Raw genomic sequence first — 23,504 nt, forward strand, 5'->3', positions numbered from 1 at the left:
TATGACCTCAGGAAGGTACCTGCCCATGCATCTCATCTGTACTCATGGGTAAGGGCAGGTTGCTGTGTAGGGCATTGTCCCCTGACAGGTAACAAACACCATGTCCTCATCCTGGCCCAACACATCCTGGGGTCTGTAGGAAGAAGCAGTGTTTCTCGGCCAATCATTTCGTCAAACGCTTCTTCTAGGTCTTTCTTTTAAAAATATATTTTGCGGGCTGGAGAGATGGCTGAGAGGTTAAAAGCACCAGCTGCCCTTCCAGAGGTCCTGAGTTCAATTCCCAGCACCCACATGGTGGCTCATAACCATCTATAATGAGGTCTGGCGCCCTCTTCTGTATACATAATGAATAAGTAAATCTTAAAAAAATAAAATAAAAATATATTTCGCTTGTTGTACACAGCCAGGCATAAAAACCAAAAGCACAGTGAAGGGCCCACTTCTGCAGTCATAGTGTCCTGCAGCCCAGCGCTCCCTACTAGGGCACTGGTTTTCTGTGTGCATGGGGAAGTGAGTGTGGGGACTGGTCCATACAGCAGGTGCCAGTATGGCGGCTACTTCTTGGCTAATTCCAGGAGTCAGTGAGCCAGTTATGCTTGCAGCTCTCAGGGCCCTTCCCAGGAGGGGACATTGTACAGCTGCAGGGCGATAAGGGACCAAGTGGAGACAATGTAGACATTGGGAAGAGGTGTTGTGGTCCTGGTGTCAGCCCCCAGCCCCCGTATGAGTCACAGACCTCATGGTGGCCTTGAAGAAGGTGGCCTGTCTCCAGGCTGGTGAGAGAGGGAAGTGGGGGCAGGGTGCCTCAGCCCAGGGAGTCCACTAAGCAAGGCGGGCCCTCTGTGGCTGTTCCTTGCAGCACTTGGCATTATGACCGATCGGTGCTGTCACTTGTAAGGGGCACAGGTGTGGTGTTCCCAGTAGCCAGGTGCATTCTCTTACAGCTCCTCTGTCCTTGGGCTGTGGGGCCGGCCAGTCCCGCACACGGCACCAGGTCCTTGCTCAGCACGGCTCCTTGCAGATCCCAGAGTGATGGCCAGTCTGAATGTGTCCCTTTCTTTCTTTTTTGCCACCTGTGCCCTCTGTGAGGTGGCTAGGAGGGTATCGAAAGCCCTGCTCCCAGCAGGTACCTACGTCAGCTTTTCCCGGGAGGCAGTGGGCGCAGCCCAGCTGGCAGCCTGCTGCCTAGAGCTGCGAGTGTTGGTGGAACTGGGCCCCTGGGCCGGGGGCTTTGGGCCCGACCTGTTGCTGACCCTGGTCTTCCTGCTCTTTGTGGTGCACGGGGTCACCTTGGATGGGGCCTCTGCCAACCCCACTGTGGCCTTCCAGGAGTTCCTCATGGCGGAGGCATCACTGCCCAGCACTCTGCTGAAAGTGGTGGCCCAGGTGCTGGGCGCACAGGCTGCCTCTGCCCTGACCCGGCGCTGCTGGGCCTGGGAACTCAGTGACCTGCACCTGCTGCAGAGCCTCATGGCTGTGCACTGCAGCTCAACTCTGCGCACATCCGTGTGGCAGGGCACACTGGTGGAAGGCACCTGCACCTTCTTCTTTCATCTGAGCCTCCTCCGCCTGCAGCACAGCCTTCTTGTCTACAGAGTGTCTGCCCTGGCTCTGCTGGTCACCGTCATGGCCTACACAGGTGAGACCCGCTCTCCTTTCTGCCGGACCTGTCAGGACCTCAACACCTGCATTGGTACCCAAAAGGGGGTTCTTCTGGCCAAGGTCCTTCTGGTCACTTCTTGGGCTCCTGACAGGTGGGTAGAGGCTGGGGGTGGGGTTGTGCGTAGGGGACCTGTGTCCCATATCTCTCCTCAATTCCCAGCTGCAATGTTCATTACATCTGAGGCAGCGGGAGCAGCTAGGCAGTTCAAGGTTTGGTCCTGGCTATGCTCTGGATGCTTCTGAGCCCTCCAACTCCCCATACAGGGCAGCAAGTCTTATGATTTATTTCTTTCTCCCTTCCACCCTCCTCACTCAGTCCTGAGACAGCAGCAGCCCCTCATGCCTGTAACCTCTGTCCTGGCCATGCTGGCATCCTGACTAGGCTTTTGTGGTCTCTGGTGCTCTTGCGGGTGCTGCTCAAGCCAACTCAAAGCCTACACTCTGATTTTGTTTCCCAGGTTTCACTTAGCCCTGGGATCCACCTGGAGGGAGGCATCCCTAGGTGGGATTCCAGGACAGAGAGCACTACATGGGAGCACTACAGGCTATTGACCAGCTGCTCCCGAGAGCTGCAGGCTCTGTGGATGTTGCATCATGCCAGATACAGAGCTTTCTTTTCCTTCCTTCCTTCCTTCCTTCCTTCCTTCCTTCCTTCCTTCCTTCCCTCCCTCCCTCCCTCCCTCCCTCCCTCCTTCCTTCCTTCCTTCCTTCCTTCCTTCCTTCCTTCCAAGATTTATTTTGTATGCAGTGTTCTGTATGCAGGCCAGAAGAGGGCGCCAGATCCCATTATAGATGGTTGTAAGCCACCATGTAGTTGCTGGGAATTGAACTCAGGACCTCTGGAAGAGCAGCCAGTGCTCTTAACCATTGAGCCATCTCTCCAGCCCAGAGCTGAGGTTTTTAAAGGCTTGTTCTAGGAGACCAAGAGCCCAGGAAGCAGAAACAGCACAAGCCAATGCTGAGCCAAGCCAGCTCAAGACTTTGCAACCTATACTAGCAAGATCATGAGAAAGACACCCCCCCAACACCCTGATCAGAGGGGATAAACTGAGGCCAGAAGTACAAGAGAACATGAGAGGGTGGTGGTCTACAGCAGAACGCACAGGAGCAGCTGTGTCCTTCCCTGTGGGTCAGGGTTCTCACCTCCCACAGCAGAGCTGCCTGTGACCTGCACCCAGGTCTAGGTCCACACAGCACCCAGGCTCTGCTCTGCCTGCCCAATGCCATTGTCTGCTTCCTGGTGTGGACTGAAAAATCGTAGCTGGCTCAACTGCTCCCCTCACCTAGCTTCTGTCCTGTGGGTTCTCAGCTGGTGACTCCTCTGTAGTTATCCCAAGGCCTGAAGGTGACATCTCTGTCACTATTGCTGTTTTTATCTCTGTCTCCCTGTCTTTTTACACCCTCCACCCCACCCCGCCCCCACCCCATCTCCTTTCTTGTCTTATTTTGGTGTTTTTTTTTTTTGTAATCCCCTCCGGTTCTGGTCCTCTCTTGGTGTGTCTGCTCCCCACCCCCTTCTCTTTCCTTCCCTGTATCCTTTGATGGTTCTCTTCATATCTCTCTGGGTCACCTCCCAGAAAGCAGGGGCATTGGATCAGAGGACTCCTCGTGATGTATAGGAGTCTCAGGGTGAGGGATGGGGGAGTGTGTCAGACATCCCTGGTACAACCTTGTCCCAGCTCCTCCCCTGTGACCTTTGCCCTCGGCTGCTCCAGCCTTGTTCCTCTGCCCCCAATCCCCTAAGAGGTCAAGAGCCCAAGCCTGTGGTGTCTAACGGTGTGGTCTCAGAGGCAGTAGCTTCAGTCAGAGCCAGCCCATGAGGATTCTGTGCTTCTGTCCACAGCTGGACCCTACACATCTGCCTTCTTCAATCCTGCCCTGGCTGCCTCTGTCACATTCCACTGCTCTGGGAACACCTTGCTGGAGTATGCCCATGTGTATTGCCTGGGTCCTGTGGCAGGTGAGCAGTGGGGGCAAGACTGGCCTGGATAGTGTCCATGGGCAGACACACAGACACAGACACCACAGGGCATGGCTGGCTACAGATTCACAATGCTGCCACCCTTGCTGGCTCCCTATGGTCTTAGGGGTTGGGGCCTCAAGGGTTTCAGATCTGTTCTCCTGGTCTCTGCAGTGTGGACAGTTGGAGGAAGTGACTAAGATAGGTATGTCTTGGTTTGGATGGTCACAGAGGAGGGGCATGGTGTTAGGTGGAGAGTGGGGTATGGAGAATTTGACACTCTGAGGGCTCTGTATGGGCAGCAGGGACAGGCTGCATGGGTTCACTTGTGTCTGGGTTCTCTTCTCCTCATGGCATCTCTTTACATACCTAGTTAAAGCTGTCTTTCTGGGTACTGACACTATGTGGCCTCTGGGACATGCTTGAATGATCCCATGCCCTTTGGGACTACTGTAGCCCTGAGTGGTCAGGGCCTGTAGCTGCTGGTAGGTCTGCCCTGTGAGCCCTTGAAGCACCAAGGGGACCCCTTCCAGTCATCGAGGTTTAAAAGATGAATAGTATGAAAGCCCCCGGGCTAGACTGATCCAGAGAAGGCCACCAGATGTCCCTAGCTCCAGGATCTGGGAAATACTGGTTCTGACAAATTCCAGGCTGGCACTGGGCCCAGGCACTAGGTTTTCCCACACCATTCATGCATTTACCAGATGACTGATGTCCACCAGAACCTTGGAAAGCCTCCACTCCTTCCAGGTCCACACTTGGCAGGACGCAGGGCAGAGCCTCAACCTGGGGTGGTGGGGGGGTCAGGGAGAACTGAGACAGAAGTCCCAGCTCTCCCCACAAACACAAGCTTGGCGTGATGGCTGAGAGATGGTCTCACCACCAGTAAGTAACCTGGGTTCTTTTAATGTGATAGAAAAGATAAGACGCCCCTCTCTCTGCCCCATGTGCCCTATCCCCATGGACCACTCTTCTGTAGACTGCTTCCAATTTATCCCCGTGTCCCCACATACACACTGCAGGGCCCCTCTATGATTTTTCAGCTTTAGTTAACTTGTGTGTGTAGGTGTATGTGCATGTGTGTGTATATATGAGTACACATGCGGGTGCACATGGAAGCCAGAGGCCAACCTTGGATGTCATCCCTTTGTTGTTCGAGTTTTTGAGAGAGCTCTCTGAGTAGGATAGAATGGCTGGCCAGCAAGCACCAGGGATCTTCTTGACTCTTCATCCCCAGTGCTTTCTTTGGGGTGAGCTTGGAGACAGGGTCTCTCCATGTAGCCCTGGCTGTCCTGGAACTCTTTATGTAAAGCAGGCTGGCCTCAAACTCATAGAGGTCCATCTGCCTCTGTCTCCTGAGTGCTGGGATCAAAGGCTTGCACCACAATATCTGGCTTGTCTGGCTTTTTATACATAGGTTCTAGAAACCAAACACAGGCCCTCATATAAGACAAGCACTTTATGGGCCAAGTCATCTCTTCAGCCCTAATAATTCAGTTTTGGCATAACTTTGAATAGGCTGCCCCCATGCTCATCCCTCATGATGTGGGCATCACTTCTGGCCTGGTCAGCTTGGCCTCAGACTTGTGGTCCTCCTGCCTGGTGTGACAGCATGGCAGGCATGTCACCATGCCTGGCTCCAGCCACCATTTTCATCTAGAAGTCGCCAACACAAAAACAAAAGTTTACAAAGTTTAGTTAGAATTCAACATTGAGGAGCTGGACAGCAGTGGTGCACGCCTGTAATCCCAGCACTTGGGAGGCAGAGTCAAGAGGATCTCTGTGAGTTCCAGGCCAGCCTGGTCTACAGAGTGAGTTCCAGGACAGCCAGAGGTTACACAGAGAAACCCTGCCTCGGAAAAAAAAAACAAAACAAAAACAAAACAAAAAACACGCCCCTGCCCCCTGCCCTCCCCCTCCCCCCGACCCCCCCAAAGATCAAGGCAGTTAAACATTAGGCAGAGCTCAGGGAATGCTATGGAAGAGAGGGAGGAAGGATTGTAGGAGCCAGAGGGGTCAAGGACATCATACACACACACACACACACACACACACACACACACACACACACACGGAATCAACTAACCTGGGCTCATAGGGGCTCACAGTCTGAACCGACAATCAGGGAGCCTGCGTGGGACTGACTTGGCCCTCTGCATACATGTGACAGCTGTGTAGTTTGGTCCACTTGTGGAACTCCTAACAGTGAGAGGCTGTTCCTCACCCTGGGTAGCCTTGTCCCGTCTTGATACAAGGTGAGGAGCTTAGTCTTAGTGCAACTTGATATGGCGTGTTTTGTTGCTATCCATGGGAGACCTGCCCTTTTCTGAATAGAGGAGTGGATGTGGGGAGGGAAAAGGGGGTGGGGGGGGGGACTGCAGATTGGGATCTCTCCTCCTTCCCTGGCTAGCTGGTCCCTCTGAGAACCTGGAGAAGGTGGGACTTAAAATATCAGTGAAAACATGGCAATTGAGCCAGCTTCCCGATCCCTAGTCCTTCCCAACCCAGGTCTAACCCTGCTCTTTCCCTGTTTTAGGGTAATCATTGCTGTGATGGAACACCATGACCTAAACAACTTGGGGAGGAGAGGGTTTGTTTGGCTTACACTTCCATCACTGTTCATCACTGAAGGAAGTCAGGACAGGAACTCAAACAGGGCAGGAACATGGAGGCAGGAGCTGATGCAGAAGCCATGGAGGGGTGCTGCTTACTGGCTTGTTCCCTCTGGCATGCTCAGCCTGCTCTCTTATAAAATCCAGGACCACCAGCCCACGGATGGCACCATCCACAATCTGGGCTGGGCCCTCTTCCATTAATTGCTTATTAAGAAAATGTCCGAGTTGGGGATTTAGCTCAGTGGTAGAGCACTTGCCTAGCAAGCGCGAGGCCCTGGGTTCAATCCTCAGCTCAAAAAAAAAAAAAAAGAAAGAAAGAAAGAAAAAAAGAAAGAAAGAAAGAAAGAAAGAAAGAAAGAAAGAAAAAGAAAGTCCTATAGGTTTGACTGCAACCCACTCTTATAGAGGTGTTTTTGTTTTAAGACAGGGTTTCTCCATGTAGCCCTGGCTGTCCTGGAAACTTGCTCTGTAGACCAGGCTAGCTTCAAACTCACAGAGATCCATCTGCCTCTACCTCCCAAGTGCTGGGATTAAAGGTGTGTACCACCACTACCAGGCAGAGGCATTTTCTTTTTTCTTTCTTTTTGTTTTTTGTTTTTTGTTTTTTTGAGACAGGGTTTCTCTGTGTAGCTTTGGAGCCTGTCCTGGAACTTGCTCTGTAGACCAGGCTGGCCTCAGACTCACAGAGATCCACCTGCATCTGCCTCCCAAGTGCTGGGATTAAAGGTGTCCACCTGGCCAGAGGCATTTTCTTAACTGAGGCTTCCTCCTCTAGATGACTTTAATTTATATCAACTTGACATAAAACTATCCAGCATGCCTCCTCCCCCAAACTACTTCTCACTGAAAGCAGTCCTGCCCACCACGCCATCCTTAGAGGCAGCCTGAAAGAGAGGCTGTAAAATATAGCACTGGAAAACGGCATGGAACATTTGTGTGGGCCATCCTGAGTCCTGGGTCCCCAGAGCATAATCTAGAAAGATCCTAACCTCCCATGAGTGCTGCATGGGCTATCTGGGCAGCGTGTTCTCAGCACTAAGAGGCAGGAACCAGAGAAAGGATGTGGCCAGGAAGAGCCAGGCCAGAACCCAAGTAGGAGCCTCGCCGGGAGGGCCTGGGCTCTTATGTCCGGGTTGTTCCATAATCTGACCCCATCTCTTGCAGGGATGACCCTGGCTGTCCTACTCCATCAGGGCCACCTTCCCCGCCTTTTCCAGAGAAATCTGTTCTACCGGCAGAAAAACAAATACCGAACTCCCAGAGGGAAGCTGTCCCCAGGTTCTGTGGATACCCAGTTGCTCACAAAGGAGTAGAGAGGCAAAAGGCCCTAGTCTTTGTACACCAGGGTTGTGGCCGCTGGAGTCCAGCTGAGTTGTCTTGCTCCCGGAGGCTTCAGTCACCTCCTAAAACTTCTCAACTCCCCTCCATGAAATCATTTGCCAATAAACCGTTGCTAAGACCAGCCTGGCCTGACGGAAGCTTCTGGAAGGACAGGTGAGGGTGAGTCCTTTTTACCTATCACATGTTCTTTCCTGACTCATGTTTACAGAGTGGTAATTAAAAGTAAGCCTACAAAGACTGGCAAAAAGCCCAGGGTGAGCTAACATGGGCCTGGCTACCTGGTACATGCCTGGGAGCCCACAGTCCAGAGAGGCTGGGGACCCCAAGGATAACAGTGGAGATTTCAGTGAATGTTTCAGGGGGTCCGGGCCCAGCACACGGAACCTAGCGCTACCATCTATCAAGTGTCCTAACACTAGGACACAGGCTATTTGTCCCCCAAAGCTAAGCCAACCCTTATCCCATGAGTTCCTGGGTCAGTTGCTCTGTGGTGGGGTAGGACTAGAGGACCTAGTCCCGGTTTCCCGGATACTGGTGAGGCCACATGGAGGCAAGAGAAGATTCTTCCAGGCCCTTCCATGCTTGCCCCTTCACCTTCTCTAAGGTCCCTCTGCCTACCCATCCTGGCAGAGGTCCCTGCCTGGAACCCCTAGCCTCTCTCCCTTTGTTGGTGTGACCAGCCTGGGAATGGGTGACAAGGACCCCAGTTCCCTGATGGCCCCTGGAAGAGGCTGGAGAGCCAGCTCTGTGTGGCCTTTGACTTCGGCTAGTGAGACCACAGAGGTGGTGATGTGGGGCAGTGTGTCTACAATGGAGGATAATAAGGGCGCTGAGCCTCCCAGCATCCCACATCAGGGCTGGGGGTGGTGCTGGAAGGTGGTCCTGATAGAGCAGGACAGCTAGGCTCATCCCTGCAAGAGATGGGGGCTGGGTGGTGGGTAGTTGCTGCATCAGAGACAACTCCTCGCGGCCACACTGAACCCAGGGAGGATGGCAGCCTGGGGTCCTCATGGCCTGCACAGATGACCGGGACAGTAATCCTGCCTGCTGTGATTAAAGAGTCAGGGTCACAGTCCTATTACATGATGTGGCAGAACTTTGGTCAGACATTTAAAGTGAGAAAATAATACATTAATTTATAGGGTGGCTATACAGGGTGATGTATATGGTGGTGTATACGGAGGAGCTATTCTAGAAGCTGTGTGAGTGTTGTATGAGCATGCTTGCACACACATACACACCCACATACACGGGGCAAAGGGGTGATATCCACACACACTTTTTGATAGGAATTTATCCCAGAGTATGTTCCTAGTCTTTGGTGTAGAGACGTTTGCCGCCCCACTGTTTACAATACTTTTGAAAACAGACCATTTTCACTATGGTATGCCTACGACGTGACACGTTGAGAAGTCTCTAAAACCCCATAGGTGAAGTTTTGTCGAAAAATTAAAAGCGTTATTTTTGTGGAAAACAAATTACTTCTACAAGAAATGCCCACTTGTTTATCAGAACAGTTCCACTTCATCTGTCCTGCCTCCTCTCTTTCTTTCCAAAGACTGCCTTGGAAAGGCAGAGAAACACTGATTTCCTCTGTCTGGGAGAGGAGGAGGTGGATGAGGGATGCAGGGAGGCAGCCTGCCGGATCTATGCTGGAGGACGCCAAGTGGCCATGGGCAACCTCCTCAGGAAATAACCCCGGCTGTCTGTCGGGACAGTCTAACCTCAGTGCCTTCTACAGAACTGTGAAACCAGGATGTTGGTGCCTGAGCTTGGGAAGTGGCTGGGTCAGGCTGGCTGGGGAGGGGGGGGGCTGTGTCAGGCTGGCTGGGGGGGGAGGGGCTGTGTCAGGCTGGCGGAGGGGGGGGGCGGGTTGGGGGGAGGCTGTGTCAGGCTGGCGGAGGGGGGGGTGCGGGGCTGGGGGGAGGCTGTGTCAGGCTGGCAGGTGCCCAGCCTGTGTGGTCCTCTGTCCCAGTGGGTGCATTCTGCAGGGTCTCTCCCTTCTAGTCGCTGAGATGGACCTTTCAACATCTGATGGACTGGGAGGAGAGACAGCCTCCCCACTGTGTTTGGTGAGCTTGTTGTTATTTGCAATTTCCCGTGAATCTGCCATGACGCACATTCTGAAAATTGCCCTGCAATAAGCTTGCATTATTGCTTAATTCTTTTAAAATGAAAAGAGGACATGAACCAAGACAGAAATCTGAGCCTGGCAGATTCCCTGTGGCTTGGGATGATGAGGAGGTGAGTTCATATTTTCAGAGGGCTTAGCCTAGGGCTGGATATACCACATGAGTCTGGTACAAGCTTTTTGCTTTTTGAAAAAAAAAATAAATGAAAATGAAAATGTAAAATTTAAAAATGAATGTACGTTTCAGTTGTGAGGATAAACCCGGGTCATTTCTGCCCAGCTCTGACTCCATTTTGGGCTCCCACAGATGCTGAGTGACTGCCAACATACTCTGAAATACCTAGAGGTGGAACCATGAGTCAGGCCACAAGGCCACGGGATGATCCCGGGCTCTGGCAGCTGGTACCACCTTCTGTGTGGCTGTCTTCTGGTGTTTAGAGCCACGTGCCTCCCAGATGGTGTCCAACAGTTGAGCACTATGACCCTGTGTCCCATGGATCTTCCTCCTCCTCCTGGGCCATAGCCCCTCCTGACTAGACAACTCCCCCTCCATGCTGGTTCCTGGAAGTAGCCACTTATTAAATCCGAGGGAGGCCACTGTCAGTCCTGAGTGTAAGGTCATCTGCCTTGTGCCCTGCACAAGTCTAGACTAAAGCTTTCATAGCCTTTAAGGCACTCCCAGCAGAAGAGCCTGGGGCCCCTGATTCCCGTCTGGCCCTGCTGGGCCCTCTGCCTTCTCTGCATCCCTTGTTCTGCTATCCCAGAGCCTGACTTGGGCTGGAGAGAGCGTGATTCTGTTCAGATCCTCTGTGGACAGGAGTCAGGACCCTGAAGCCAGGGGGCAAGCGGATCCTGAAACCCATCCTAAGGAGTAGGGCCCTGTGCTAAGCCCCTGAGTTGACTCCAGACCCACAATATAGCTTTCCGGAGCTTGAGTGTCTCAGGACCATGTTACATTTCTGGGAATCTGGACCCCAGCTTTGGAGCACCTGTTAGGGATCGAGTCTCATAACACTGGGACACGCACAGGCTAGCCAGGCCAAATGAACTCAGGGCTAGAGTATAACACGGTGACCCAGCTCAGGAAGTGGAAGCAAGTCTAGCCCATGCCCTCTGATGCCTTCTTGGTCCCCACCGACCACACGCCTAGAACCTACCAGCCTAAGACTCAACACTCCCACCTCAGCGTTCCAGACTGACACAGTCGCACCTCAGGCTGATGCAATACCATCTGCAGCCAGAGGGTGGCACCACAGGAGACTCCAGAATACATCTCTGCTCCCCCAGGGTCCCAGCCAACCTGGTGTCCTTTGGAGGTAACCAGCTAACACTTGCAGCCACACAGATCCCATCCTCCCATGACAAACAGAAGCAAAATGGACTGTCTTTTCTCTCAAAGGGTTAACTAAGACACAACTCCACTTAAAAAGAAATGTAAAAAAGCCACTTGGCAGAAATTCAAATTCCTACAGGATCAGCATTTCTTGAAATAAAAATATATGCCGACGTTTCATTTCTGCCCAGAAACTGTGCGGCTCTGTATTAGCAATCACCAAAGAATGTGAGGAAAAGCAATGACCGCCACAGTGAGGCGCCGGGCTCTTGACTTGCCAATATGCTTTTGGACCGTGTATTCATTTTCTTGAAGCCCAAGACTCACCATGAATCACCAGTGCGATGGGGACCCCAAATTCCCAGCCCATCAAAAGATCAGGACCATGTGAGCGAGAGCCTCACATCAGGTCCTGGCTCTGTGGGTCCGGGGTTCCGTGGGACCACAACCCAAAAAGCTGCTGAGGGAGAGGGCAGCTGCCTAGAGCATGGTGGTACACAGGTATATCTGGAGTAGGTTTAGTCAGTACTGAGGGGAGCAGGTGGGCTCAGAGCTAGCACTTCCTTGCACCTCTAACCCCTCAAAGCTCTCTCCTATCTGTCTGCCTTTGACCCCCAAGAAGCCGCCTGCTCTCTTCCTCACCACCAGGGGGCCGGTACCATCTCTGGTTGGATAAAGGTACCCATGAGCACTTTCAGCTGCTGCCAATAGACACAGACATAAGTAAATGGTTGTGTGTTGCATGAGAGCCACGTTTATTTCTTAATTGGACAAAGCCCTAAGTGCACACAAACAGTACAGGAGCCTACAGCTAACACTCAGGTGTAAACAGCAGGATACTAGTCATTACGTCAGATGGTTACGACACAGGGGCCAGGGGGTGCCCACAGCAATCACATATGTACAAGTCAGGGACACAGCCTCTGAGTTGCAGGGGAGCCCTCAGGATAGACAAACTACAGGAGGTCCAGGCTCATGGGGAGACTCAGGTCAGCCACAGCATCTGTCCATCGTGGGGGACTGCATGGCTCCAGACCCAGGGGTAAAGGAATGTGTCTTGTGAGGTCCCCATGCTGGGTGGAGCAGAGGATCAACACCTCAGCCTTGTTCACATCTGTAACATCAGCCATATTCAGTAATCCCAAGATATCCAGGGGTCTCCAGGGGCCGAAATAGATGAGGAGAGCAATTTAGTACGTGTGTGTGTGTGTGTGTGTGTGTGTGTGTGTGTGTTGAATAACATGTTAGCATGATTGCTTGGAGCAGGACAGGAGGCCTTAGATGTCTTATCCAGGCATTAGCAGGGTATCACAAGAACCCAGCCCTGGGTTCTCCTAGGACGCAGAAGCAGCCCACCTTCTCCAGGAAAGATGATTATCCCAAACTAAATTGAGGTTACAGCCTATGAAGCATCAAGTATCAGAACCAAACTGTCCGTGGTAGTATTTTCTGGACCCATCTCATTCCTTGCACTTAGCAGGAAACAGGCCTCAGCTAGGGAGACCTGCTTCTTGATGACATGAGCCCACCCCCGGTCTCCAAGTCAGCCCTCCGTGTCTCAGCTGTCGGATGAATGACCTTCAGCTGACATGATAGTTTTGGGTAGGAAGGGCATGAAGAAATCAGGTTTCCTGAGCTGTAGATGGAGTTCTTGCTCAATCAGTTCTGGTTACTACGCTCTGACTCAGGGCCTCCCACAAAAGCAGGGAGCCCACCTTGGTTCCCAAACAATACCAGGATAGCACTGGACCGAAATGGAATGGCCCCTGAATGGTGTGGGGGGGGTGGTGGAGTGGGGGGTGGGGGTAGAGTTCTTAACCTTTCTACAACCCGACCCAGGCACAGGTGCTCTGTAGGTTGGCTGGCCTCAGACACCCACATGCTGGGTGGAGCCAGACTCTTCCAAGGCCTCAGCTTCAGGCTGGCTGACCTGAGCGAGCATGGCAGGCCTGACTGTCTCTCTGCCTGCTGGGGGCTGTGTGGCTGTGTGGCTCTTGGGAACCAAGAAATTTAAGTAACTCGCTCTTTCCCTTCTTTGAGGAGGTCATGAGTACCAGAGTGAGCTTGTTAAGGACCCAGATGTCTCCTCTCCACTCTGCATCTCAGCCTCCTGCCTTCAAGGTCCACATTGGACAGCACAGGTCACCTGGTTTCTGGTTATGGTTTAATTTTGGTCGGGGGTAGACATCTTGATCTGGATTCTTAGAAGTAAGCCTTATCCTATATTTCAAAGACAGGGTTTCCTGAGACCTGATGCTAAGGACTGTTACCTCAGGTCCTGGGGATGAGGCAAGGCCAAGCATGATGGTGGCCATCCATACAGCAACTGACCCCAGTGATGGGTGAATTCTCAGCTTCAGCAAGACTCACACTGGCTGGCAGGTGCACACACTGCCACCAGTAGAAACCTTGCCACCACCCTGTATCTTGACGCCTGGATGAAGGGCAGGGCCCTTGATAACGATGCCGAGGGACCTTGAAACCAGAGCCTTCCCTTATGTCTCTCTCCAGTCAGTAGAGATGCTGTGAACAGTCTTAAGAATATCCATGTCATGTCATGTCATGTGGAGACATGTGGAGACAGCCTGGGCTGACAGGGAGCTCAAACCCAGCAGTTTATCTGGAGGGGGAGGGGCTGGTTAAGGTGACGAGAGAGTTCTGAAATGGCTGAGTGTGATTGCTCCTGATGGACGCTGGGGACTTGAGGTTCGGATTCTGGTTTTCCAAATGGGCCCGTGGTATGGAAATTCAACAGATGCAAAAGGGGAGAGTCCCTTTGCCAAGGTCACCCTCATCTGCCTGACAAGGACACACATCGCTCCTGGAGTTCTCTTGCTGAGACTGACAGAGGAGATCTACCGGCGGGGCAGAGACTGTAAGGGATCGCTGATCACAGAACCTTCCCACAGATACATATCCACCCCTCTTCTCACTGACACCCAAGGCTAAAGTCAGAGACCCCATCCTGAACACCAGCAGACTCTGCCCACCCCCAGCCCCGTGTAAACCCACCACCTTACCCAGCAGCCTGGACACAGCCCAGCCGGAGCCAGTCTGCACTGCCTAGCAGGGGCTGACCTTCCCTACATCTCATCTGATCCTCCCCACTCCGGGACTGAAGCTGCCTGCACCACCCTTAGTGCGCCATCTTGGGAGTTGTTCCCTCAGAAGCAGCAGGCAGCACCTTCTGAGTTGCCTAAGTCTTGGGACTTGCAGACCCCTCACATACATACCCTGGTGGGTGCATCTCAGACAAAACTGGCCAGGGCGGAGCATCCCTGGGCCAGCTGTTAGGAGCCGTGGCTTGTTCACACTCCTCCCTCTCTCTGCTCCTGGCAGGCTGGAGACATACGTGGGAACCAACAGGGCCTAGGCTGGGGTGTCAGGGGAGGCAGGGTGTTGGGGAGAGCTCCACATGAACCTTACAGTCCTACTTGGAGGCATTAGAAATAAATACTTATAAACAGAACACAGTCTTATAGTTAATGTCTCAGAGGACTGTTTCAACACCACTAACTAATGTATATTAATTATAAGTCTGTCTATGCTTAAAAAAATATTAGAACAGTGGCAATACCCTGGGTCTTGTGCCCTCTGACCTTCCTGGCATTCCGAACTTCCCACCACAGCAACTTTGGAAGAAAGAAGAACACACACAACCTCTGGGGGGCACAATTCGTCATGTGGCATAGGCCTCCCGCCAAGAGATGGGGTTGCTGGGCCCAGCACAGGTGTCCCCTTGTGGGGGAAGGGCTGAGTGGCAGATGACAGGGACAGATGACAGGACAGGGGAGTGGTCTGGGCCACTGGATGTCCGGAAGGCTTCGGCTCAGACCCGCATCTGCGCAGATCTCCTCCGGGAGAGCTTGGACCTGCAAGGATGAGGGTAAAGAAGCTGCTGTCAGAGCCAGGTGTTGACCCCCGGGGCCCTCCAGCAACCAGGAGCAGCTCAGCAGACCCCACACCACACCATAGCCACGTTGTCTTCTTCAGCCCCTTAGACTCGTGGTGACTTGATGTCTGATACATCAGTGCTTTGGGAGGGCACCTCAGCCCTCCCCACGGTCCTTCATCAAGTATGGGAGATATGGTATGGGAGAGGTAGGATCCCCCACCCCCCCAGAAGGGCCTGGATCCGTCCATTAGAACTTGCATTCAGAAAGTCTTCCAACCGACTTTTTGCATTAGCAGTGAGGACACAGAAGCAGGTACATGTAGGAGTGGTTGTCTGTGCTTTACCCCAAGCACCGCCCCTAGTAGGCAGCAGGTAACTGCTAGGTACCTGCCTCCCCCACTGGGGCGTGGCCAAGGGGGGGACCCCTTAAGACCTGGAATGCGTACACACTTGCTCTCTTTGCTACCTCGTGGTCTTGGATATGGGATGCTGGTACTGCAGACCAGAGAACCGTGTTGGACCGCACCCCACCCCTCCTGGATCCTGTGACCAACTCCCTCATACATGTTATGCATTAACCCAGAATAAATCCCTTTTGACTATCAGACAGACTCCGTGGAATTGCCACTTTAGGTACCAGCACCATCAAGATTGCCCCAGCCCCAAGAACACGGAGGGTTGGACACAGGCTAGCTCTCCACGTGATGTTTCCTTTTATTTCCGTCTCTCCGCCTAGCCCGTACCGAATTGTCCCAGCCAGGAGCGGGTTGAAGGCATACAGCCAGTCGTGCATGTCCTTGTCACTGTTGGCCTGCAGCAGGATGCCTCGGTGCTCAGTGCACACAGCAAACGTGTTGGGTGTCTGTAAAGGGAAGCTGCTGGTGAGAAGGCTCCGTGGTGACACGGTCACTCCCATTCCATACGAAGAGCCCATTTGGAAAGTTTTACGACTGGATAGATGGGGGAGAAGGCCAACCTTCTACAGCACAGCAGCCCCTGGGGGTGGGGGCAGCTAGTTTCTCTGTAAAACACACACTTTGTCCTGATCACACAGGCATGCAGCTCCATTCTGGAAGCTTCTGGAGGTCTGGAAACTTGTTCCAGTTCTACGTCCATGCTGCTCTGTATCCCCCGGGGAATGACTCCAACCTTCATGAGCCTGGGACCCTGGCTGAAGTGCCCCATTCATCTGCGCCCTCTGGGCTGGTTGTGTGCAGTAACTAGGTTCATATAATTCTCACCACAGGGAATAAAATATCCAGTGGGCACTGGAGCATCCTTCCACAGTCTTGGAGCTCCTTCCCTCTAACCAGCGGCAAGGAGCTGGCTCCCACACTTCTAGGGCACTGTTTGCTTGTGGAGGGCCGTGGGTCAATGCCTTGGGCAAGAGAGCTTGTTGGGGCTGTGAAGTTCTGCCTCACCTACCAGGGTTCTCAGGGACCCCAGGACAGGACCTAGCTGTTGATCATTGCGTGGGTAAATGGCAATACTTGCTATCAATCGCCAATAGTAGTTACCAGGAGCCTTGCTGAGGCTCAGACAGGACAGACAGGTCAGGGGCTTTAATAGCCTAAGAGGGAACAATGGGCACCTCCCCCGGTGGACCTGAGCTGGGGCCTGGCCGCACCTTGAGCATGGCCTGCTGGTCCTCGCTGTATTCCACCTGGGCAGTGGAGAGGTTGAGCACAAATCTCTCTACGGTGTCCTTGTCGCTGTTGTACATGTAGGCGTAGGGACGCCGTACCACCACAAAGCGCTTGGCCCAGCCAGCCGTGTGTGGTTCCAGGAAGTGCAAGTACCCCTTCTTGGAGACGATTGGGCTGCAAGGTAGAGACACATCTGTTGGCTCAGGAACCTTGGGCAGTCGGGCTAGGGGAGCCAACAAGGGGGCTTGCACTCTATTACCCTGTACTAGGTCCTTGGGAAGGAAGGAGACCAGGTATGAAGGGGTAGCTGACAGATTGCCTTGGGATATCCAAGAACAGAACCACCAACTCATATCTGGGATAATTCCCCAATTTTCAGTGGGGAGATTTTGGGGGAAAAAAAGCTAAAGTCCCAGAGCAGTTAGTTGCCCAGTGCCCAGTGTCTACTAGGTCCCCATCTCTGCCCCATTCACCTGCCTTCTACTCTCTGCTCTGTTCCCAAGGGCCAGAGGGACCTGTCTGCCTTGTATATAGATGAGGGGTCCCCAACACCAAGCTCTGCCCTGCACACACGTCAGGGCTGGGTGCCTGTTTCTAGAAAGCTTCTGATCGAGGCAAAGACCTTGCATACCTGACTCGGATCTCTTGGATGTCAGGGACCAGCAGACGCTGGGGCTCCTTGTCTGCCTCTGTTGCTCCAATAGGGGAGGGAGTCTTCTTGGAGTCAAGTTCTGGCAGGAGCTCAGGCTCTGGGCTGGCGGGCCGGGAGCAGGGCTGGGGGGTCCTAGAAATGGAAGGTAATATTGCCTTCTGCCAGGCCCCTTCAAGGGCCTGGTGTTCCCTGGGAATGTCCTCCTCAGAGCTGCTAGGGAGCTCAGAGACTGTCTGGCTGAGTCCTCGGGAGGAGGGAGTTCCTGGGTTTCAGAGTCCATCGGGCTCCAGGGCTGCTGGGCTGAGTGAGAAGGTTCCACAGCTGCTCAGCCAGGGTAGTCTCTGTGATACTGGGGAGGCACCACCCCTCCTTCAGGACATTCTTCAGCCTCTGCCCTGTTTAAAGCCCCTTCCTCTCTAAAATGGCCACTGTTGCTCAATGGTGGCTCCGTGTTTTTGGTGCATAGCTGTAGACTACCAGGATGGGGCAAAGTGGCTGAGGACAAGTTAAGGCCCCATACCTCCTGGTTTTGTTTTTTAATTGGAAAGTCCAAACATTCTTTTGTTGTTGTTGTTTTTGTTTTGTTTTGTTTTTCAAGACAGGGTTTCTCTGTGTAGCTTTGCGCCTTTCCTGGAACTCGCTCTGTAGACCAGGCTGGCCTCAAACTCACAGAGATCTGCCTGGCTCTGCCTCCCGAGTGCTAGGATTAAAGGTGTGTGCCACCAACGCCCGGCTTTTTTTTTTTTTTTTTTTTTTTTTTTTTTTTTTGAGCTAAGGATCGAACCCAGGGCCTTGCGCTTGCTAGGCAAGCGCTCTACTACTGAGCTAAATCCCCAACCCCATGAAAGTTGCCAAAACATTCTTTAAAGAAAAGAACGAAAATAGCCAGAAATCTCAGCAATCAGACAGTGATGTTACAACGGGAGGCGGTGTTTCCTTTCCACACTGCCCTGTAGCCTCAGCCCTTCCCAACTAGTGCAGAGCTCACTCACCTCACATCGGTGGCACCATAGCGTCCTTCAATCAGAGAGGGGCAAGTGGAGGAGGGGGTGAGCGTAGCTGCACCCAGAGGGGACATGGATGGGTCCCGCATCAGGGTGACAGACATCTCAGAGAGCTGCAGGAGACAGAAAGTCTTTCTCAGGTGGACCTCTGGGCCTCGAGGAGGATGGGGCTGGCCTGCATTTTACTTTCTGTTTAGTGTGCCCTCACTCCCGGTTTTTCCAGCTCAAGGTGCTCCTTATTTTTGTACCCCTGGCCTTCTTCTAATGCCTACACAATCCCAACTATTTCTCCCAGGGCTTCAGACTGCCCTGATCCAGGTGGATTCCCCTTCAGAGGCTATGGGGGGGGGGTGAGGTGGGGCATGAGCTTCTGGAGTTGGTAGGAGCCTGCAGGATGCGGGTCCCATGAAAAGAAAAAAATATGTCAAGTGATTAGGAAGGGAGCAGAAGACTGGGCCTGGGTAGACACCATGTGCTCTGGGACGGGCCGGGTCAGGTCCTCACTCAGATCAGCCTCCTCAGATCTCAGGCCCAGGGAAACCAGGGGTTCAGCTGTGAGGCATCTCATTGGGCTATGAGAGTTAAGTTCCCAAGAAAAGCTTCCTTGCTTTTGCCTGGCAAGACCAGGATCGCCCCCAACGATAGGCATCCGGGGTCTGTACCTACCTTGCTCTCGCTGGCACTGATACAGACGTGGCTGTGGGTGTACTCTCTGTTGAATGTGTGCATGAGGAGTCGTAAGCACTGCAGACAGAGAACACACGGTTAGACCCACACTAGTGGCAGCATGGGCCTCCATCCGCCCTGTCCCAGACATTGTCAGATGGGAACCGTTGAAGAACAGCAGGCTGAGGGGCAGCACCTCCACCCAACCATGGGGTGGGACAAATTAGGGAACTCCCACACTGTGCTTCCAGGAAGGCTTTGACTTAGCATCACCTAAAGACATGAAGCCTCCCAAGTGGCCTGGCTATGCATGGAGGCAGTGAGCTAGCTCCCCAGCAGTTCAGGGATTCAAGAGATGGCAAGTCACTGTTGGGGAGGAACACCTATAAAAGGCCTCAAGCTTGGGTTTCTGAAGAAGAATTAAGTGGGGCGGGGTAGCAGGCAAGGGACTAGCTGGCCCCTACCCCCGACCCCCGGCTCTCGGCAACTCACACCAAAGCTGGCCACAAAGCAGGCTGGGCCACTGCCATGGCCACAACACCCACCAGCCCAACCTACCTTGACAGCCAGCTCCCTCTGCCTCTCATTGGGGGCCTCCAGAGGTGATGGTTGACCCTCAGCAGACAGTGGGGAAGAGGCACCTGAGGAGCTGCGGGACTCAGAGTCCTCGCTGGAGGCTGGGGACAGCGCCTCAGGGCCAGGCCGCTGGGTGGTCTCCAGCTTCTCCCTTAGGAGCAGGTAGTGCCGCGTCTTCTCCACCTGTGAGGGGGAACCAAGGTGAGAGGTGGCACCAGCCAGCCACCCTACACAGCAGCAAGGTCTTCTGGGAATGTCTTCCCAGCCTGGGTTAGGCCTGGTAACCTGAGGGACACACTGCTGGCAGGATTCAGAAGTTCCAGACAAGCCTTGTGGTCAACTCCATAGCTACCCATCCCCATGATGTTCACGGGCCCTGCTGTGAGCAGTAGGGGACTATGCCTCTGTATCCTGCTTCCCATGTGCACGCTGTAGATAGACTAGCAGTGCCAGCTCCAGAGGGCGGGTTCCCTGGCTTCACCTGGGCTTCATTCTGGGTCACAGCTGGCTCGCCGCACTTGCTTTTCAGTCCCCAGTGGCTCCCACACTCACCTCCTGTAGGAGGCTCAGTTTCTCCAGCTCCCACTGATGGTCCAGGATCAGGCTGTCACTCCGAGGCCTCCAGCCAGCCAGGTTCTCCTCACCCCGGACATAGGCCACTGATGTGTCCAGCACCCTCCGGCGCCGGCGCTGCATCCCTGCATGGGGATCGACACTCTAGCATTCTGACAGACATCAGGCTTCTCCCATGCTGGCGGCACAGCCGCCAAAGTTCTTTCCTTTCTGGGTTCAAGATCGGCTCCCCTGGGCCTCACCCACAGGAGGCTGTCTAATAGTCTCTCTCCCATGTGACTATGCCATAGGTGGCCACAGCAGCTAGCAAACTGGGCTCCTCCTCTCTGCCCTCCCATCTGAGGACACTCCGGAGGCTGGAGAGAAAGCATTTGTACTTTGCAGGGGAGGCTCCCAACTTAGCAGAGGTCAAGCCAAGGAGAGTGGTGGAGGTTTAGCAAGCCAGGCATCCCGGGACCCTGACCCTTGCCCCAGCAGAGAGTAGTTAAGACGGTCTCCTACCTGGGCTACCTGCGTCGGCCACATGGCAAAGGCTGAGCTCATATACACCAGTCACACGGTTGCTGAGGGAACAGAGAGAGAGGCCACATCATTAGTAAGCATATGGGGACAGATCACCACCACTGAGGCATTCTGGGCACAGATCTCATCACAGGCCTAAGGCAGGTAGCCTGTCTCAGGTTATGGTATGTCACATCCTGAACTGCAGTCCCTAGGCTGGTCTTCAGCACCAGATCGAGAGACCCCATGGGACCTCAGCTTTGCAAACTAAATGGCCCTTCTGGAATCTGGAGCTGATTGGGGAGTTGAGGTACACAGAGACATGAACACATTTGCACCCCCCTTCCCTAGATCCTTGGGTGTTGTGGAATATCCCTTTACACTGTATGAAGATCTGTCACTGTGACTGGTTTAATAAGAAGCTAAATGGCCAATGGCTAGGCAGGGTTTTCTGGGCAGAGAATGCTGGGAAAAAGAAGTCGTGGGGGAACATGGAAGCACAACAGGTAGGAGATGAGATAACAAACCATGAGCTACATGGCAGCACAGAGATTAATAGATGGGTTAATTTAATAATTAAAATAAATGGGTTAATTTAAGTTATAGGAGCTAGTTAGAAACAAGCCTAAGCTACCAGCCAATCTTTCATAATTAATGATAAATCTCCATGTGGTTATTTGGGAGCTGGCTGGTGAGACAGAGAAAGACTTGCTATACTCAGCACCAGGCATCATTAGTTCCCTGAAGTCCTCACACCCCACAGAGAAGCCCTCCTGTTCTTTTGTCTGTGCCCAGAGTTGGCCCTTGTGGTAGATGAGTGGTCTGCACTGAGCCGCAGAGGCCTATCTGCCCCCATGGTTCTAGTTCAGGCCCTCCCACTGAAGCTATAGTAAGTGGCAAGAATGGAGGAGGATAGTCCAGTGTCTGAGACCCAACTTCCTTGGACCTTTCAGTGTCCAGCAAAGCCACTTAACTCACCCCCACATACACACTTATTCAGCTTCTCCTGTGAGCTGTAAGCAGACATAAGGGCAGAAATTCCTGGGGTAGAGTTGCAGGGGCGCCCATGGGGAGGCTGGTGTCTGTAGGCCTCTCTACTTCCCATGGAGATAGAGAGCTCCCTCATGTCTGCTTGACATGATGCCCCCTACATGTGATTTCACTGATGGGCAGGGGCAACTGAAGGCAGGGAGCTGGAGGGTGGGCGGTTGGTCCTCACTCCAGCAGCCTGTGCTGGGGAGCTCAGGGGCTTCTTGACATAGGAGTATCTCTGCTGGGGTGAGGCTGTTTTTGAGTCCAACATAGTTTTTGCTATGCCCAGGGTGGGAAGAGGTAGTCCTCTCCCATCCCTTTGGTGGGCTCTCCCCTTTAAAGCATAAGCTCCCCGCTCTGCCCACCCTAGTGAGCTCACCCTTCTGTGGCCCTCAGGCTCCCACTGCCGAACAGGTTGCGAATGGAGCGTGAGGCAGGTAGCTTCGCGTCACGAGAGTAGAAAACCATGCAGAAGTCCTTGGTGATGACAGCTGGCTGGGTGCAGTTCTCCATCTGTGATAGATGACAGAGGTCATGGGCATAGCGATTGTCCAGAGTGCCCGGGCCCCAGCTCAACCAGGCACAGTGTCCATCCCTCCCTCCCTTCCTTTAGGACATAAGAGCTACTCACTAAAGGCTGCTAATGCCTGATCCTGACCCTTGGCAGAATCCTAGAGAAGGGAACCAGGGCTCTGTTCCCCACCCCACCCCCTCCATAGCTGAAGACAGAGGCTAGCAAGGATCTCCAGGGCACTAGCTCTACCCTGCTCCCTGGCTGTGTAACCATAAACCAGGGGCATAGCCTGAAATCTTGCAGAGCAAGGCTGAACTTGGCCACTCTCACTCTTGATTCTAACAGGCCACAGCAAATTCCTTTCTGCTGATGCTTGCTACCCAAGCTGTGCATGATGGGCATATCACAGCAAATGTGCCCTGAGTGTGGGGCCTGGCCGGTGTTTCCCTGGCTAACTGTGTCACGGCAGCCCACACCTGATATCCGGTGTGATTTGTCTCTATGGAGAAGTGATGGCCTTTAGGAGACCTGGCTCCCACCATCTCCAAACTTCTCCTTTGATGCTGTGCCCAAGCGGAAGCATTCACATTCTGGTGCCTGTGTGCCTCAGAGAAGGGCCACAGCACACATCTGGCCATAGCCTGTGGGTGCAGGCCCAGGGGTAGGAGTGGCAGCGAAGGGCTTCTATTTTTATACTTTCTGGAATACTGATGTAATGTCCAATGATGACGCAGCTATTTTGTAGTCTCAAAGCCGAAACCCACACACTGAAGACATAGGTGTGTACTACTTTTGAGCATTAAAGGCATGTGGGTTTATTCAAAGACCTGAGGCATTCTGAGAAGAGAGTGGGGTCACCGGACCTCAATGTCAATTTGCAAGTCCCTCAAGCTATAGGGGGTACCGTGGATGTGGGTGTCTTGCCTCAATGTAGGCAGAGAGGGTCATGTAGATTTTCTCCCGGTAAGGGGTGACACGGTTCAGCAGGAGAGAGTTATGCATGGAGCTGTCCCAGGCTGCTTCAAACTGGTAGAAGGTCCTAGAAGAAAGCAGAGGAGGTAAAAAGAGGACGTGTGGGGTTGCTCTCCGCAGGGGTGGGAACATGCAGACAGGCACAGATAGAGGGGAACCGCAGGGAGACCACTAGAATCACAGGTTGGGAAGCTTGGGTGGCACCAGGGAGGGCTGACCCCTCCTCACTCAGACCCAGAACCAAGCAGGGGCCTCCTTGGGGCCATTTCCTGCCAGCCCCAGCTTCCTCCGCTCCAGTGTGGACTGGGAGGAAGGGAAGAACCCTCAGAGGACACACCGAGGGCAAGGAAGAGGGCAGAGGAAGGGGAGGGAGCTGCCTTGGCCTCAGTCTGAGCAAGGAGACATCACCAGGGGTCTCCCCAAGTGAGCCC

At 53.4% G+C, this 23,504-nt stretch overlaps 2 protein-coding genes across 20 annotated transcripts in view; one reads left to right on the forward strand and one right to left on the reverse strand.

Annotated features, from left to right (window-relative positions):
- The first annotated feature begins 959 nt into the window (after nucleotides 1–959).
- Nucleotides 960–7,696, forward strand: LOC118572935 (aquaporin-12). Its single transcript, XM_036172768.1, has 3 exons — nucleotides 960–1,639; nucleotides 3,506–3,622; nucleotides 7,402–7,696. Exons 1-3 carry the CDS (start codon nucleotides 1,033–1,035, stop codon nucleotides 7,548–7,550), a joined length of 873 nt encoding a protein of 290 aa, XP_036028661.1. The 5' UTR covers nucleotides 960–1,032; the 3' UTR covers nucleotides 7,551–7,696.
- A 4,072-nt stretch (nucleotides 7,697–11,768) lies between these two features.
- Kif1a (kinesin family member 1A) overlaps nucleotides 11,769–23,504 on the reverse strand; it is an 89,153-nt gene continuing 77,417 nt past the window's right edge. For all 19 annotated transcript variants that reach the window (XM_036173080.1, XM_036173079.1, XM_036173077.1 and 16 more), the window contains 11 exons: nucleotides 23,026–23,140; nucleotides 21,967–22,100; nucleotides 20,556–20,617; nucleotides 20,034–20,179; nucleotides 19,464–19,664; nucleotides 18,906–18,983; nucleotides 18,228–18,352; nucleotides 17,215–17,367; nucleotides 16,565–16,757; nucleotides 15,681–15,799; nucleotides 11,769–14,914 (listed from right to left, as the gene is read on the reverse strand). In XM_036173080.1, the coding sequence (XP_036028973.1) occupies nucleotides 14,872–14,914; nucleotides 15,681–15,799; nucleotides 16,565–16,757; nucleotides 17,215–17,367; nucleotides 18,228–18,352; nucleotides 18,906–18,983; nucleotides 19,464–19,664; nucleotides 20,034–20,179; nucleotides 20,556–20,617; nucleotides 21,967–22,100; nucleotides 23,026–23,140 (1,369 nt within the window). In that variant the 3' untranslated portion in view covers nucleotides 11,769–14,871. The remainder of the gene's footprint in view (nucleotides 14,915–15,680; nucleotides 15,800–16,564; nucleotides 16,758–17,214; nucleotides 17,368–18,227; nucleotides 18,353–18,905; nucleotides 18,984–19,463; nucleotides 19,665–20,033; nucleotides 20,180–20,555; nucleotides 20,618–21,966; nucleotides 22,101–23,025; nucleotides 23,141–23,504) is intronic.

Source organism: Onychomys torridus, chromosome 23 (genome assembly GCF_903995425.1).
Source record: "Onychomys torridus chromosome 23, mOncTor1.1, whole genome shotgun sequence".
Classification (NCBI taxonomy): domain Eukaryota; kingdom Metazoa; phylum Chordata; class Mammalia; order Rodentia; family Cricetidae; genus Onychomys; species Onychomys torridus.